The 18,479-nt window shown below is 41.5% G+C and overlaps 1 protein-coding gene across 3 annotated transcripts in view; it reads left to right on the plus strand.

Annotated features, from left to right (window-relative positions):
* The window catches only part of SYNE2 (spectrin repeat containing nuclear envelope protein 2), a 257,014-nt gene that overhangs the window by 163,568 nt on the left and 74,967 nt on the right, over window positions 1-18,479 (plus strand). For 2 of the 3 annotated variants that reach the window (XM_075843762.1, XM_075843764.1), the window contains exons 65-75: window positions 2,737-2,919; window positions 6,306-6,485; window positions 7,076-7,147; window positions 8,566-8,651; window positions 9,900-10,059; window positions 10,613-10,750; window positions 11,462-11,599; window positions 11,983-12,192; window positions 14,833-14,934; window positions 15,556-15,675; window positions 16,195-16,395. In XM_075843762.1, coding sequence (XP_075699877.1) covers window positions 2,737-2,919; window positions 6,306-6,485; window positions 7,076-7,147; window positions 8,566-8,651; window positions 9,900-10,059; window positions 10,613-10,750; window positions 11,462-11,599; window positions 11,983-12,192; window positions 14,833-14,934; window positions 15,556-15,675; window positions 16,195-16,395 — 1,590 coding nt within the window. The remainder of the gene's footprint in view (window positions 1-2,736; window positions 2,920-6,305; window positions 6,486-7,075; window positions 7,148-8,565; window positions 8,652-9,899; window positions 10,060-10,612; window positions 10,751-11,461; window positions 11,600-11,982; window positions 12,193-14,832; window positions 14,935-15,555; window positions 15,676-16,194; window positions 16,396-18,479) is intronic. The other variant, XM_075843763.1, reaches the window with a different exon arrangement.

Consider the following 18,479-nt stretch of genomic DNA (forward strand, 5'->3'; position numbering starts at 1 on the left):
ATATAGATATATATATAGATATATATATATATAGATATAGGATCAAAGCTAAGGGAATGAGTATCATTTCTCCCACTGAATCCCCTCCCCCCTTCCCAAAGTGCCAGTCGGGGGATCAGAAAATAAGACCCACCCACTTTAAAAAGGGGAGGAGCAATTTCCATGTTGTCTCATCAGCACTTTGGGAGGCAGTTCAGTTCTGTGAGTGCTCCTGCACCCGCTAGTTCTGCATTATTAGGACAACTAAGATGAAGGGGTCAGTCCTGGTGACAGAGCCCCTTTAAGGAGCAATTTCACACTTTTTTTTAGACACATGTAATTCTGCCCCAGGGGTCCCCTGGTTAAAGCCAAGATGATAAAGAAGCGACCCCCCCCCCCTCTATTTAGTGCCTAGAAGCGGTTGTCTACCCATTAACACTAGGAGGTATTTGATATTGTGCAGAATAATATCATGGGGAAAATGCTGGACCAAGAAAAAAGTGTTTAGGGGTCTTTTTTTTGTTTTGTCTTTTTATTATCTCTAATGCGGTGTTTATACGGTGGTTCTGATGACCCCCATTATATACCTTAGACCCCATGTACACGACCATTGTTTTATGTCCTTTTCGTTGTTCAATAGATAGCACACAGAGCCATTCATTTGTAATGGCCCCATACACACCACCGTGGTCTCCACTGATCCGTGTGGGGGCCCTGGGACAGAGTTACAAAACTAGGAGCAGGTCCTACTCCTGTCCGTGTTTGCAGCTCAGTCTCACCCATTCAAGTCAAATCTATGGAACTTGTTTACAGGCCGCAAAATACAAACGGTTGTGTTCATGTAGCCTTGGCCATCCTGTTTGGAGTCTTGTAAGTTATTGAGTAAAGGGTTGATCAGTAATCGGACATAAGAAAGTCGGGCTTAGGCCCTGTTCACATCAGTGTTGGCTTACCGTTGAGGGGTTCCGTCTGAGGTTTCCATCGGGTGAACCCCTCAACGGAAAGGCAAACAGAAACCTTCTGTTTGCATCACCATTGATATCAATGGTGACGGAAACATTACTAATGGTTCCCGTTTGTCACCATTGTAACAGGTTTTGGTTGTTTTGATGGAATCAATAGCGCAGTCAACTGAAGAAACAGTGGAAACCATCCAGGCAAAGGTTTGGGGGGAAAGAGAAGAATACAGTAAAGCTTCTTTGAGAAGACCACCAAATATTTCATTGAAAAATGGTCTTCTAGGGGGTGGTCTTCTCAAAGAGGATGGACATTATACGTAATATATGATGGAGCTTAATATCAGGTCTAGATAATGCGATGGTCTCAAAGAGGTGGTCATTTTCAGTAGTTTCATTGTATATGACCGGGACATGGTAAGCGGGAAACGAGAAGATCTTCCATGTGGTGACAATATTGCAGGTGTGATAGATAGATAGATAGATAGATAGATAGATAGATAGATAGATAGATAGATAGATAGATAGATAGTGAGATAGATAGTGAGATAGATAGATAGATAGATAGATAGATAGATAGATATGAGATAGATAGATATGAGATAGATAGATATGAGATAGATAGATATGAGATAGATAGATATGAGATAGATAGATATGAGATAGATAGATATGAGATAGATAGATATGAGATAGATAGATATTAGATAGATATGAGATAGATAGATATTAGATAGATATTAGATAGATAGATAGATATTAGATAGATAGATATTAGATAGATAGATGGATAGATATGAGATAGATAGATAGATAGATAGATAGATACTGTATTCATCTCTAGATGCAATGCTTCTGAAAGCGTATACCTTTATCGGGCCCGGACTCCACAGCGTTTAAATGCGTATGCACGCTAGTTTGCCTTGTGAAATGGCAAGAGATGTCAGCCTATGGGATGGTATGATGTTGTATGTGTACATGCGATGTCATGCGTCCACAATTTAGTCGGAAATCCAATTGAAATCCCTCCCATAAGTGCTGCCGTATGTGGCTAACCCATCGCATGCGCATTTATGCTGCGATCTCACATGAGTTCGCAATGCACAATACCTCACGGGCGATATGTTGCCATGGAGCATGCCATATAAAAATCTGTGTGCCTCCGTATAGCCGTCTATAGGTGCCGTAACAACACAGATCTGTATTACCGCCTTGTTCATGACGTCTTAGCTTCATATCTTTTTTATCCCTCAGTAGATAACGGCAGTTCCAATAAAGTTGTGACCCAGCTTTCCCAAATCCCAGAATGGCAAATCAGCCATTCAGCAATCCATTTTTTGTTTCCTTAGCACTGTGTTACTAGGTAGATTTGCCTTTCAGGACTAGGAAAGCTGGGTGCCTATCCCTATAATAATCTAACACATGACTGAATACAATCTTCTTATTTCTTAATTTTAGAAGTAAATGATCCTTAACATCCCCCACAAGGGAAGCAGCGGGGTAATGTGCCTTTAATCCGAGCAGCAGGCCTAGTCCCTTATAAAGTCCTTGTCCTAGGATCAGTTCTTAGCCTGTGCCGAGTTTACTCTCTGTGCTAAAAAAAAAAATACTTGAGTAAATGCAGATGAGCTGCCAGGGAACCTGTTGACATTAGATCACATGAGATGTTTTGTTCCTTCTCTACACACGGGAATAAGCCGCTCTGCCATATGTACGTGTATACAGCATATCCAGTGTTTGCCGCAGACTTTATCCGCTTTGTCCACTCCCTCTCATGCACCTGTTGTGGGTTTTCTTTCAGGAACAGCTGGGAGATGCCCGCCTAACGCTGGCTGATGTGCAGCCCAAAATGATCCTGAGTGACTGCCAGGGGAAGGTAACAGAGGTGGAGCTCTGGCTGCAGAAGGTGAAGCGGTCACCGGAGGAGAGAGGACAGGACCCAGATATGCTGCGGAGCATGGAAGAGCAACTGGTAGAGTATCGGGTAAGATGACGAGCGGCCAAAGTTCATGCAGCCGCTCCTCCCTAGTGGAATGTAGTAAAGAGAAACTCACAACTCAATGAAGTCATAAAGTTCACTTACACCTCAATATATACATCTGGATATGTCATAAATGTCAGATGGATGCGGGTCCCATCTCTAGAACGGCGGCCCCTAAACCCTGTTCTGCCACTCTGTGTGTTGTGGCTGAGGCGTGTGATTTCCGACTATGAATTATGGAAATAGCGCAACTCACTGAGCTACGCTGTTTTCGTAACTCCCATAGTAGTGAATGGCAGTTCTATGGGACTTACGGAAACAGCTTAGCTCAGCGTGCGACGCTGTTTCCTAATTTATTTATGGTCGGAATTCACCTGCTTCAGCCACAACACAGAGCGGCAGAATGGGGTTTAGGGGGCCCCGTTCTAGAGATGGGTGCTGGTCAGACCTGCATCTATCTGACATTTATGACATATCCTGCGCATATGTCATAAATGTCTCTGATGGGAAAACCCCTTTAAAAACCCTTGATGGGCATTTTTTTTCTTTATAAACAAGTCAGTCAGTGTGTTTAGTGTAACTTTAGAATTAGTTTTTATTAAAAACATGTTTTACTTTTTTAGATCCAGCTGCTTTGTATTCTCTATAAAGAGCAGCTGTAAGTAGCGCTAAATCCCGTTCCCAGCACGTCAGCGGGACTGACGGCTTCAGTGTCAGCGGGTCCTGCAGGTCTCTGACACGCAGGATCCACCTGTTATCCATCACATCTAAATTCATAACACGCAGGATTGATGGATTCAGTGATTAGCGAACGATAGAGCTGCTCTGTATAGAAAATACAGAGCAGCTCTATGTAAAAAAAGGAAATAATAAAAACAAATTAAAAAGTTACACCAAACACACTGACTGGCCTGTTTGTTAAAAAAAAATGCCCCTCAAAGGTTTATATAGCCTTTAAAACAAAAAATAAAAACACATCTTATTTGCTTCTCATTTGTTTCAATTACCCATTAGTTTTGAGATATCTGTTTACTGTCAGTGAATGGAAACATTCTTGCTTACATACAGAGGCTGGAAACTACTACAAACCTGTTTACCTGAGGAAAAATCCAGCATGGATTTGGTGGAGATTCTGCGGCAGAAATCCAAGACTGATTTCTGCCGCAGTTTTGCAGTAAATACAGCCACGGTTCTGCACGCAGATTAGCCCCAACCAATAGGATTAATCTGCGTGTGGCTACCTGATGCTGTTTTAACGCAGCGTAAACGGCGTCAAGAAGTGACATGTCCCTTTTTTTTCAGTGACGCAGTTTTCAATTCATTGTGCTGAAAATAGAAAACAATTACAAGGGGAATTTACGCAAATTTCGAAGCCAAAATTTTTTCGGAATCCGCGTGAATTTTCTTCTGTGCAAACAAGCCCTAAGAATTCTTACAATTTAGTGTTTGCTGCTAAGGCTCCATTCACACTTTGGTTTTACACCATGTCTGGAGTATACGCTATACCTATAGCATATAGTTGTGTAGTATAAGTTGTTTTTGTTTTGTTTTTTGCTGAATCCCTTTGTATTGAAAATTGCTCTTTGATTCAGTAACAAAAAAAAGTATACTGATGCACACCGCCCAAACGTATGCCATAAGGGCACTCTCTTGATATACGTTGGGCCAATTACAGGCTATAGATATGTTTGGTGGATGAGTCGGTAGTGGTTTGAATATAACCTTAGACTGAATATAATTGTGGCAAACCCTTAGCTGTCCGAAGTTTTCAGACTGTGCAGGGTTTTAGCCTCTGGAGGTAAACAAGTATATTCCCATTCACTGACCGCAAACAGAGATCTTGAAAATGGTGAGTAATTGAACACAATGTTTATTAGAAAGGTGCATTATTTTTGACTTACATAAATTGATAAATGGAAACCTTGTTTAAGACTCAGATTTAGGAAATGTTGGTTAAAAGGTGTAAGGGCTCTGTTCACATCTGTGCCGGAGCCTCCGTCGCAGATTCTGTCATATTATCCAGGAGAAACGTCGCTGCATGCAGCACTTTTTTCCCATCAAAAGACGGACACAATGACTGAACCCGACAGACCCCACTATAATTCAGTGGTGTCTGTTGGGCGCAGCTGGTATCCTTCATACGACGGATGCGGCACTCCGTCCTGGTTTCCATTGAATAGTTTGGAGATATTTCTTATTTGGGAAGTTGGTCACGATATCCCTTCATATTAGCGCCTCAATAATGTAGTGATATTTTAGGAGAAAGAAGGAGCAATGAGCTGTTCATGTCATGCTAGTTAAAGAGAAAGACCAAATACTTATTAGAACTTTGCACATGTGTATGTTTTTTTATGTATTTATAATAGTATTATAGATATTTTATATTGTTATTTACTAGAAGTCTATAAGGTCACATGTTGTATAGATCAGCTCAAAGGTCTAGTCAAGAGTACGGTGCATTTTATCAGTAAGATATGCATGTATATACAGGTGTAGCAGTCCTTATCTGCACTCTGATAACTTGCTGCAGCGTGATCATTGAAAAAGTCAAGTAAAAGTTTCCTGTCACTGTGTATTAAATGCGTTAAGGGGGTTTTACACAGGACGATTATCGGGCAGACGAGCGTTCATATAATGCTCGTTGCCGATAATTGTGTAAACCAGGAGACGCACTGCCCACATGATAATGTATGGGGACGAGTGATCAGAGTAACGACCGCTGGTCCCCATCCGCAGCTCATTGTGACAGGAGCAAACGAGCGCCGATTAACGCTGTCTTGCTGATCGGCGCTCACTGCACCGGCCGGTGTAAAAGGGCCTTAAATAGTCTGTACAAATTTCTCTCATGGCTGAATTAGAAAACGCATTTCCACAAACCCCACTTAGAGGGAGGTCCCCCATTGAAGATCCCCATCTATTTCCCGGAGTGTAGCTACAAAGAGTCTCTTGCTCTGGAGGACCCGGCAAATCCATGCATTACATGAACAACCCATTGATCTCAATGAGGAACTGTGTAATACTGCATTCATCCTGCAGGGGCACTGCAGGGAAATTGAACACTTGCAGCCAGGTTCACCTACAGATTACAGATGATCCCTGGGAGTCACAGCAGAGGGACACCCTGTGATAAACTTATTGTTGGGCGAACCTTCTTAGAAAAAGGATCAGCAAAAGCAGGCAACCCTACTAGTTCTCTACAGCAGAGTAGGGTGTTGGCCCACAAAGATTGGCAGGTGTTGGGTTTCCTTTAATAACGTTCACATTTATGTGTAAGACCTTTATGGGCAATGGTTCTGCTTCTACCACTAACTAGACTAGAAAAAGTAGACCATGTATGGAGTTATAATTTGTAAAAGGTAATGTATGGTTATAAATGTTTTTATTTCCAGAAAACCTTACAGGAAACAGAAAAGAAAATCAACTTATTGCTGGAAGATGAGGACTACAGAAAACAGGGAAATGAGACTGTGCTAGAAGAAGCAGAAACAATATATCTGAAGTTAAAGACTCTGAAGAGAAGTTTAGAACAAGTACAAGAAATGCTGCAGGTCAAATCTTCCAGTGAACAGGTGACTATTGACTTCTGAGTAACATGACTTTCTTAGAGGGGTTGTATACCTGTAACTTCATCCATTCTTGCTATCCGAGTTGGTCTCCCTACCTGGAGATACCTCTATATTTTTTTAGGGAATATGACAACACTTCCTCATCACTATATTTCCTATAAAAGTAGAGATGTATCTGTGCAGGACACATCCAAAGAAAAGGGATCCACAGGATAGGTGATAAATATTTGATCGTGGGGGTCTGACCGCGATCAGGAGAACGGGCTTACCTTGCCGTTCCTGGGAGCCCCATATGAATGGAGCGGTACTGCGCATGCTCGACCACCGCTTCATTCATTTCTATGGGGCTTCTGAAGATAGTGGAGCGGCAGCCCCATAGAAATGAATGGATATGGAATGAATACAGACACTAAAATGCACCCAAGTTATGGCTGTCTGAAAGCGGCCCAAGGTTGAAAAAAATGCTCCTATCCATTCAACTTATTATCCTGCAGTGTTGATCCAGAAGAAGGCAAACAAATGCTATGAGTTAGTCTAGTCTTGTTAGTCATAAAACTATATATTCTGTAAATATGTCACAATTTTTTTTACAGATCTATAACGGAGTAAAGGAGGAGAAGTTACTGCCTCCATTTAGAAATGCCGATTCTGCTGAAAAGACGCAAGTAAGATATTGCTTTTGGTTATTATTGTGTGTTGTACATATCTCAGATACACAGTGTATCGCACAATTTTATCACAGAAGGATTTAGAGTACAATTGAAGAAAATAATCTTGGCTTCCCATAAGTTTCTTATCAGCCAGATCACCGCCATTGTGAGAGAATATATCCAAACCCTTTATATGATGTAAAAAAATGGGGTTCCTATTGAGCCCCATTCTCCCAATATGTTCTGAGCACATTGCATTTTCCTGATAGGCAGATACTTTCATCACATCCCACAGGATCAATGGTAATAGACACTCAACCAACATCCATCTGTCTGGGCCGTTACTTAGTTGGGCTAGAATCGGGGTAGCCACAGCAGGGAAGCAGCTGCCTTCCCGTGGGAGAGTGCTGAGGAGCTACTGCTGTCTCCCAGGAGAATGTGCTTCTATCTGAATGCCCAGTATACAAGGCACAGAAATAGGAAATTTCCCCTTTAAGAAATTCTTAAAATCGAAAGCATCTGGAAATCAGTATTGAATTTTTTGGAACGCTTCCACTCACTGACAATTCTATTGATCATTTTGTATATCAATTTCCATTAAATGGGTTGTCTCACAAAGAGATCTAGAACCCGACTCTATAAGCCTGAGCGGAGAGCCACTAACTAACACCAGTTTCAATCGACACTTGAATGGCCGCCATATAATAGCCCAAATCCTGCAGCGGCTTCCGTATTAGAAAGGATTGTCTCCGTGAGACAAGCACTTTAATAATAGGATTAATATTTCCATATTATTAAATGCACTCTCAGTTTTCCAAAAGTGGCTGCCATCACAGCTCCCATAGCTGTTGTACTCAGATTCCGAAATTTATGAATGGCAAATCTGTCTAGTTATGCAGTAATATATCATCATTCGCCTTTATAGCACAGCGTTACTAGGCAGATTTCCCGTTCAGGAATCTCTGCGTGGGCTAAATAGTGGCCATATGTTTTTTTTTTACCCGGCTTTCCCTTTTATATAAAAAAAACTTTGACAGTAAAGGATACGCAATGACTAAAGCCTTATAAACACGGCAAAGTGTGCACGGAGCCGACGCTGTGGCTCTACGGATTACAGACCTTTAGGCACTCCTTGTATTGTGCCTCCATGAGGTGCCATATTCTCTCCTAGGAGCAATGACCATGCCACAATTGTTTTTTTCCCCACATGGTGGCACAATATAGGCCTATAGATTTCCATAGGCCCCATATTATGGATAAATTCAACCTGGATCTGTAATACGGTCATGTGCATTCGGCCTTATAGAAGTTTTTTATTTCAGGTGGAAATGTCTGTAACCTAACCAGTCAGTCTTTGGCTGTGAGGACCATAGATGAACATAATGAATGTAATACAGTTATTAGATCAAGTTTATTTTTATCTTACTCTGTAGGTTTTCGACACAGAAATTACACCTAAAAAAGATCCGAATGAAATCACAGTACTAAATCAGGAGATCTCCGTACCATCACACCCTAGGTATTAATATTGTACTATACTATTCTCAATATATGTTCTTTCAGGGTAGCGCACTGACCCATTGTGTCTTAGTAATAGTAGCGGCAGTGGTTTTGGTTGCTCCCCAGTAACCAGTCTTGCTGCTGCTGAACTTTTGCTTCGATCTGCAGTGAAGTTTCTTAGATAAATGAAGCCACCAGCAGCTGACTGCAGAAACAGTTCTTGTAACTTGCAGTAGGACTGGATGCAAATTATTGCTGAGGGACATTCATTGCTGGAGCCGGGAGGATTATTACCCAATTATAGTGTAGGATAATAGTACTCGGATTATTTCTGAAACCAAGTAATAGAGTCATTATCATGATATGAACAGAAACATGTGGCTCAGGCTTTACCAACAGCATTCTAGGGTCATGGGCTACAGCTGAGAAACATCTAAGGCCTTTTCACATCACGTTTTTTACCTCTGAACTCCAAGAGCACAGCACTACCTTAAGCACTAAACCCAGGAAAGCACCTGACATAACTTTCCATATATGGACAGTGATGTCAGGGGCTTTCAACTATGGAGTCACCGGCCAGACCACCATAAGTGCTCTGGCAGGGGACTCCTGTCGTGTGAAAGCCCTTGACATCTGGCCGGGTATGCCGCACCTAGAGCGAGCCTCTGACTTCACTGTCCTCGACCAGAGAGCTTCCGATGCTCTGGCCGGGGACTCTGTATTTGAAAGTCACTGTCCAAACATGGGCTGTGATGTCAGGGGCTTCCTCTGGACCGGAATCACCAGGCTAAGCGCTACCTGATGCTGTTCTTGGCGATTCCAGCCCTGGGAAAGTTCCCCAAGGTATACGTTTAACGTATACCTATATCAGATGCCATACAGTGGCATCCGTCACACATAGGCTCCCACGTAAGAAAAAACGTATACCACACGGTGTTCCGTTTTTCTGCGGGAACCCTCAGGGTGGAACACTACGTTGTTGCATCCTCCAAAACAAAGTATTCCGATGTTAACCAGCCCAACACAGACTAAAGGGATACTCTTTAGGACTCCGCCGGGCTAATGGAGCCCTATGGACACGTTTAGCATGAACATAGGGAGCTTTTCCAACATGCACACTAAACGTAGGGCCAAAATGTGATGTGAACAAGGCCTAATTTTGCTTTAATGAGTATTAAGGAATTATTAAATCCTCAAGTGACAACTTGCCAATGTTACCATGGCCTTGGACTAATATTCATTGTGCTGTCCTATTTTTTAATTTTAGGAGCCCAGTTGGGGATGGTTCCTCAACACCCACTAAGCCTCGCAGTAAAACTTCTCTGTCTGTAATTGAAGATATTACCTGGAGCAAGTGGCTCTATCTACAGAAGGAGCTGTCATACAGGATGAAGGCGACTTCTTCCAGACCTAATAATGAACCGGATGTAAGTCTTGTGCCTTGTGGTATGATGTAATACTATTCTTCTAAGAATAAACCCAGCTTCTATCTCACAGCTCATACCTATAGCTATATTTGAGATCATTTGTCCAATGTAGTAAAACAAAAGATTCAAAAGTGCCATATAATGCTGTAAAGTTGTGAACGAGCCTAAGGGAGACGTATAAATAATTGCATTATTCTTAAGAAAAGTGAATTTCACCCTCTTTTTATTCTAGATCTTTCTTCTTATTGACACTTTCTTCATAGAGAATAATTTCTGGCAAGGGTTAAGATGACCCTATAGGATCTAGTCACTACTATTCATACAGTATACGATAGGCATAATGGGACACCCCAACATCAACATTTTTGACAGCGTTGTATCATTTAGTGCCACATTAATTCTACACATCAGGAAATATCCTTCTTGCCCAAACCTTCACCCGAGTATTGGCAATTCTAGCCTTTTTATTTAATCAGATTGTTATCTGTTATTTTTCTGGACACCTGTAGTCATCAAAAATGCTTAAACATGTAACTGTTTCTTTAAATATTAGGCTTCAAAAGACGTGAAGATCAGCTTTATATCAAGAATTCCTGTGAGCACATTAAAATCACCACTTATAGAAGAATCAAAGCATTTTCTGACCCGGCTTAAGGCTCTGAATGAAGAAGTCACGTCTCCCCTCACTCAGGTAAGAAAACCGCTGTGTGATATCTTTTCTAGGATAAATATTAAAATTTGAGTTATTAGAGGGGGTTTCACAATCGCCATCCTTTTCTATTAGTTGGAGCAGTGAGTGGTTATAAAGAGCATTTCTCCCTCTGGAGGTCCCATCATTACATGGACAGCCTATCAAATACAATGGGAACTATGTAATGCTTAATTTCCCCTTTGGAGGCACTGCAGGAGAACTGAACACTTGCTGCCAGGTTGCCCCAAAGCTTACAGCTGTTTGCTGAGGGTCCCAGCAGCAAGATACCAACAAAAAGGGATTGTCCACTCTTCCTTTGCTTGCTAATGGGGGTAAAGGTGTCTACATATAGGGTTTCAGGCACCTAATTTTCCTCACTGATAAAGGTGTCTACACCATTTATTCGGATCTGCAAATAATATTTACGATGCAGCAGGGCAGTACCAGACTAAGATAAGGTATTGCATTGTTAATGTATTTAGGCAACCGTATGGGAATATTTGGTCAATGTATGACACTGTTATTAATTCGCTGTATGGTAATGTTTTGTGTACCCTCTATGACAGTACGCCATGTGTGGGGGGCTGCCAACAGAAGGTCCTGCATAGGGTACCATCTAACACAAGGCTGGCCCGGCCTATGTCTGCAACTAAGCCTATACTAAAAGATCAAAATGGCAATGTAACAAACAATACAAACTGTTTTATTTAGGAGAGTGCAAGAAACCTACACGGAACTCTTTTTGCTTGGATGTGTTCAGTGTCCCAATGGCTGCAGAACATTGAGGAGATGTTAGATCTGGATATCCTGACCAGAGAGGAGGCTACTGTGGAGCTAACCATCTACGAGGTAAACCAGGGTGCAAATCCTAAATTCATGTGAATGTTTGGTCTCTGTCTAAAAAATAGAACAAAAATGATACGAAACATCACATGGTTTGAAACTTCCTTGTTACCCTGCATGTAGTCATTTCATTAGGGAATTAATATTTATGATGTATGAGATTAGAGAAACATGGCTTCTTTCTTCCAGAATCAGTGTCACTCTTGTCCGTAGGCTCTGTCTAATATTGCAACTTAGTCCAAGCCACTTGAATGGGACTGTGGTGCAATACCTGACCAAGCCCATGGAAAAGAGTGGCGCTGTTTCTGGAAGAAAGAAGCCATTTTTCTCTAATCTCATACGTTTTTAAAGCAGCTCCTATCACCTAATTCATCTTTATGTTTCCCCAGAAACTTACAGAGGATTTGTATGCACTTTCAGAAGAAATGGGCTATAACACTAGTGCGCTCTTATTACCAATGACCCATGAGGGTGCACACACCAGCATTTTGTCCCAATGTTACAGCGACCTAAGAGACTGGCTCATTCAGATTTACCAAACTGCTAAGACCAGATCCAAACGTATGCAAGAGGAACTGGACAAACACAATAACTATCAGGTAATGCGTCCTATATTTAATCTGTTTATTTGTTTTTATCATGGAGCTGTCCTGGCTGAAGAGGAGGGTGTGTGGGCAACGTCCTGATCACACCCTTCCGTTACATAATGGATTTCTCATAGGTGTGTGCAGCATATTTCATTAGGTTGTGCACCTAGGAAATTGTGTTATTATAATAATAATCATTGTTATTATTATAGTAAATAAATAATGACATAACACGTTACCATGTCTTTTTGATTGCACTCCTCCCCAACTATAAATGGATTCCTTTTGCGCTTGGGCAGCAATATGGTATTCCGGGGTGCCCGCATATAATTGAGATCCCATAAGATGTAATAACCACCATCCATATGACTGTGAATATTGTATGCAGGGTGTAAGAAGTAACCATGGGGCCCCATAGAAAAAAAAATAGGGCCCATTGACCCATTTAAATTACACTTATTTTGTTCTCCAAACAGTTCCCCTCCTTTCTGTGGTTGTTGTTAATTTTCCACTACCCGTTTAATTCTTATCATCCACTATGATCAATAGCTGCACTTTACTTCTAAGTGGCAGTGGGCCCCCTGCTAACCTGGTAGTTACGCCCATGATTGTATACTAAATGCTGACAAAATAATTAAAGGGTAACTCCAAAGTTACTGGTGTTATCTTCTCTCACCAGATTTTAAAAAACTGTTGACATGTCATAGTAACATGTCAGTAGTTTTGATCGGTGGGGGTCCGAGCACTGAGACCCCCACCGATCGCTAAAACGAAGCAGCAGAAGCGCTCGGGTGAGCGCTGTGTCACTTCTTTTCTGATCGGCTTTCGTCGGAAAGCTGAGGAAGCGGTGTTCAGACTCGTAGACTTTCTATTGAGCCTGTGCATTGCTCGAGCAAAGCCGATCAGAAAGAAGGCGGCACATCAGTCACTCGAGCTTTTCTGCTGCTTCGTTTTAGCGATCGGTGGGGGTCTCAGTGCTCGGACCCCCACTGATCAAAACTTCTGACATGTCACTATGACATGTCAACAGTTTATAAAAAGTTTAGTTACCCTTTAAATCTGATGGTGGGAGATAGAGCTTGCAGATTAGGTGGTACTGTGGCAAGGCCATACGATGACTGAAGCCTCTCCTGCAAAGCTCCTATGTCGGAGAGGCTTCAAGCGTTGCCTTTCAACAGTAATGCTCGATCTGCCAGCTTCGACACCCACGATCGTTGAGCTTCTGGCTGAAGATGAGAATGGAAAGTTAAAGGGGTTGTTCAGGATTAAAAAAAAGGATCTGCTTTTTTCCAGAAACAGCGCCACATCTGTTTATGGGCTGTGTTTGGTATAGCAGGTCATCGACATTCAAGTAAGTGCTGCAATACCAGACACAGCCTATGGACAGAAATGGTGCTGTTTCTGGGTAGAAAATGAGACCCTTTTTTCTCATTCCGACAACCTCTTTAACTTTCCAAAATTATGAGTTTATTATTCTACTATTAATTTATTGTTAATTATTAATGTGATATTTGAAACTCTCCCTTTATTAATCTTTCTTGCACCTGTACTTTTTTCCCCCTTCCTTGTAATGTTTCTATCCTAAAGTCTTAAAAACATTTCTCCCCTCTGCGGCATACCCGGCCAGATGTCAAGGGCTTTCACACGACAGGAGTCCCCTGCCAGAGCACTTATGGTGGTCTGGCCGGTGACTCCATAGTTGAAAGCCCCTCTTTCTCCTCACAATCCTGTGTCTGGCTGTAAGACAACTGGCTGCAGCAGGAGCCTCCTCCTGCTCCCCTGTCTGCAGTAGGACACAAGGAACATTAAGCCCCACCTATTTGCTAAACCCTGCCCCCTCGGACATTGACCAGCCTAAAATGGGACAGATTAGTGGCACATAAATTCCTGTCTTCTCTTTAGGATTTCTAGAAGATTTTTCCAGAAACATGCAGACTGACAAACAGTGTGAACAAGTTTTTCTCTTTACTTTTATCATTATTTTCTAGGTTTAGTGTTCCTTTAGGTAGATGTAGAGATACATATATTCAAACAGTGGTCACCCAGACAGGATGTTAAGTTGTTTCTTGGCAACCTGAAGCACCATACCCTACAGAATATGTTATCAAATGGGTGCGCAAGAAGATAAATAGACATAGATTCAGCAAGGGTATGTAATACTAACTATATACGCAATACATATTCAGACTACACCAGCAGAGTTAGCTTCTAAGGCTACATTCAGACGATCGTCGGCAACCGTGAAAAAAGCGAGGTGCACCCGTGCGGGACACATTGTCACGGATCCCCCATAGACTAGAGTCTATGGGGGGGGGGGATGCGTGACGAGCAGTAAAATAGGACATGTCCTATTTTTTCACGGACCCTTCACACGCTCCGTTGAAACAAAGGTCGCGTGAACAGCCCCATTTAAATAAATAAGTCTGTGTGACGGCCGTTGTTTTAATGGCCGTCACATGGCCATGATACACACTCATCTGAATGTGCCCTAAGCCTAATGTTGATATGTAGCCTTCGAATACAGACTTCTCTACACAATCATGCTGCTATCTTTCTTTAACATGTCAGAACACATATGACACATATAATAAATAATAATAATAATAATGTTTCTATAGTTTGTGATTTATTTGTATTTATTTTTTATTCTAGAATGACATCCGCCAATTATACGATATCCTAGTTAAGAAGAAAAGTGATCTCTTACAGCTACTGAGTAACAGAGGTATTTGTGAGGCACCCGGACTGATTCAGGTAATGAACAATTATGTATACTTATTAATTATCAACATATTATAGAATCCCAGTCTGGGCTGAATTGGAAACCAATTGTTGTAATTCTACGGATTCCATCCTGCAGGTTTTAGGAGAAGTGACCAATGGTCAGGATTATTCTTGACCTTCTATATCACGGTCTCAAAACTAGTGGGGGAAAGTACTAGTGTACAAGTGATCATGTTAGTGCTGCCATCAAAGGGGCAATTCGGGTACTGCAGTAGGGGGCAGTTATTTCGTTGGAGATTTGTAAATTACGTATATGTGGCTGGCATTTTTGACATATAAGTTCTCCACTTCTTTATGGTTGGGCAGAGCACTGCCTGACCATAATCCTGAGGAATATGAATTTGCTTTCCCTTGGAGCCAACAAGCTGCACATGAGGGCCACATGTGGCCTTTAAACCACCAGCAGCGCATCACTGATCTCTTAACACAGCAGTCATGTGTGTTGGTATATAAATATTTGTTTTTGCAGTATGGGGTCCAAGGCTTTTATATAGCAGCCCAGGATCTTTTGTGGCATAATAAATGCCAGTATGAAAACAAACATATATGCCCATAAACCACTTTTTTTTTTTACTTTTTGGTTTATCTTAGGAGGCAGCTGTATATGAAAATGAACTTCTGAGCATTGAAAGTCAAGTCTCATCACTAAATGTGGGTGGAGAAAAGCTTTCCATCCCTATTTGCTCCAATCAAGATATTCACAAACTGGAGGTGAGAAAGCAAAATGATTGGTTTGTTGATGTTGATCGTAATCCCATTGATGACCACTAGGTGAAGCGGCTGTGGTATGTGTCTAGACTGAAACAAGGGCACCAGCAATGTAGGATAAGGGGTATTTTAATAGTGAAAAGGAAATTATTTGTGTGAAACATGGCAAAATCCACTCTAGTACATGAAGTTCTTTGCCATTGTGTAATATACAATTCATAATTGCATACCCGTTAAATAATTTGAGTATATATAATACTATCCTAGAATACTATACAAATTACATTATACAATAGTACAATAAGAACACATACATTGGTTGCTTGGAGCCACCTATAGGACATCACTGGTACTGCAGTTTTTGTTCTTTTTTTTTTTTTTCTTATAAATAAAATTTTCGCTAAAAAGGAGACACTAGTTTATACACTAATACTACTCCCCAATCATTTTATCTAGATTTGTTCTTATTTCAGCCTTTACACTAGATCTGTTCTCTGTATTGATGATTATAAATGATTCTAGGATGTCCTGGATGACACCTGGCACATTCTTGGGTTAAACCAGGATAAATGTAGCGGTGCGGTCATTAATAAGTCACAAGTGGATGCGCTGCTGTGTGGACTATCTGAACTGCTGTCTTTAGGAAAAGAAAAGCGTGAAAAAAGTAAAGAATACCGCAGCCAAAGTAAAGAAAGCCTAAACTCCCATATAGAGAATCACACGGTATGTATTCAGCAGCTCGACGTGTGTTTTATGCTTCGTAATACACAGTGGTTGCTAGTAACTTATTAAAACAATGTCATTTACCTGCATACTGTCTATAGGGATGCCAGTAAATGCTTGTAATAGCTGTGTGATATCAGGTCAGCGGCTAGCCTCTATAAATCCCAGTATCAATTACATCTTCTTAGGCTGCGTTCACATCTGCGTCAGGCTTCCGTTCATGGGTTCCGTCAGACCCTTCCGTCAGGGGAGCCCATGAACGGAAACCATGGCTTTCCATTTGCATTACCATTGACTTCAATGGTAATGCTTCCGTTGCAAATGGTTTCCGTTTGTCTCTGTTCCATAAGGTTTCCATTTTTTGGGGCGGAATCAATAGCGCAGTCGACTACTCTATTAATTCCGCCCAAAAAAACCTGAAACCTTACGGAAGGGAGACAAACGGAAATAGTTTGCAACCGGAGCATTACCATTAAAATGAATGGTAATGCAAACGGAAAGCTATGGTTTCCCCTGACGGAAAGGTCTGACGGAACCCATGAACGGCAGCCTGACGCAGATGTGAACGAAGCCTTAGCTGTACTGCCATATTCGTCATTATTAAGGGTGCAACTGCACACCTGAACATAAAGGATCTTTTTCAATATCATAAAGGTTTGGACAACACATTTCTAGCAGCGTTCCCTGTCTACATCTTTTTCTGTAGAAGAATACAGTACTTGAAGTCTCCACCACCTTGAAGGTTTTGTCCCTATAATTATCATGGGATACACTTTGCTCCTTGCATCTTCACTTCAGTATCACGGTGTGTTTGTAAACTATACACAGTAATGAAAAGCAAGTTACCAAGCAAACACACACACTGTCCACATGTCCTCTCATAGTAATAATCAGAGACCACCCTTTTCAGAATGCAGCCCCTGGAAAATAGCTGATTATGCTGAGGGAAGTCTTGTCTGGCCACACAGGAAAATGTAGAATTACATGGTGGCCATTCAGATATTTAGCCATCTATGTAATACATGGAAGCTCGTATCCGCCAGAGCGACTCTCCGTTCTCATTCATGAGGCGGGGTCCCATAGAATGGAACCCCCTTTATGACATTCATATGCTCAATAGGGTATACGGACATGAGAAAAGGCCTTTAAGTGAGTGATTGATATGTCTAAGGGTCCATTCACCTGGCATTACCACATCCGTAGACCCTGTACATCCCACATTATAGGCACGCCGTCTGCTGCTGAAAGGCACCATATCCTCCCCTATAGGCAATGCTTCCAGAGGAGAATACCTGCAAAATATGGCATGAGATGACTTTTTGGCTCCATTTGCTATTGACACATGGTACAGAATGGGACATAGCAGGCTATGAGCACCATGTTATGATCCGTGCAAAAGTGCCTAAAGTGGTGCTGGTCTAAGAAAAAACAAGAGGAGGCCAATGCTTAAGAAGCTACAGCGAGAGTCAATCTAGTAAAGCAGGAATAAATTGCAATTAACTTAAATTAGTTTTTTACCAAAAGTGGACAAACTAATCAAAGAAAATGAGTTTTGGTCTCATGGTTAGTGGCCCTTTAACGTCACGTTGAGTAAGACACTTCTGATAGTGACTAATGATTAATTAGGCTAATCGCCTTATTTTTACCACTTTACTGGCCTCAATCACCACTCTTGATCTCTCTCCTAATCTCCCAAAGTTCTCAAGTCCCTGTTCCCTGGATTACCGTTATTTTCACTGAGAGGTGTGGGCAGACTTATAGAGAGCCGCGGCTTAGTCGGCTATTTTTGCTTTTTCTTTAATTGATTGTGTAATAAAAATGACATAAGTAAACAACTACTGAAGAAATACACCTCACTACAGGAACTAAATGAATCCGTACATTCCATGACATTTGCTTTATATATCCTTTTTGTAAATCATTTCCTCTGAGAATTTCTGTTCTGTATTCTGTTTCTTTATAGACGTTGCAATTTTGCTGCCAGCCCCACTTGGGAATTACAAGGGGTGAATTGAATTGGCTGATAATGTGGTCCATCAGGTTTCTGGCAATGTTTGATTTTTTTACGACAAGAATAGCGCTGA

Source organism: Rhinoderma darwinii, chromosome 12 (assembly GCF_050947455.1).
Source record: "Rhinoderma darwinii isolate aRhiDar2 chromosome 12, aRhiDar2.hap1, whole genome shotgun sequence".
Classification (NCBI taxonomy): Eukaryota; Metazoa; Chordata; class Amphibia; order Anura; family Rhinodermatidae; genus Rhinoderma; species Rhinoderma darwinii.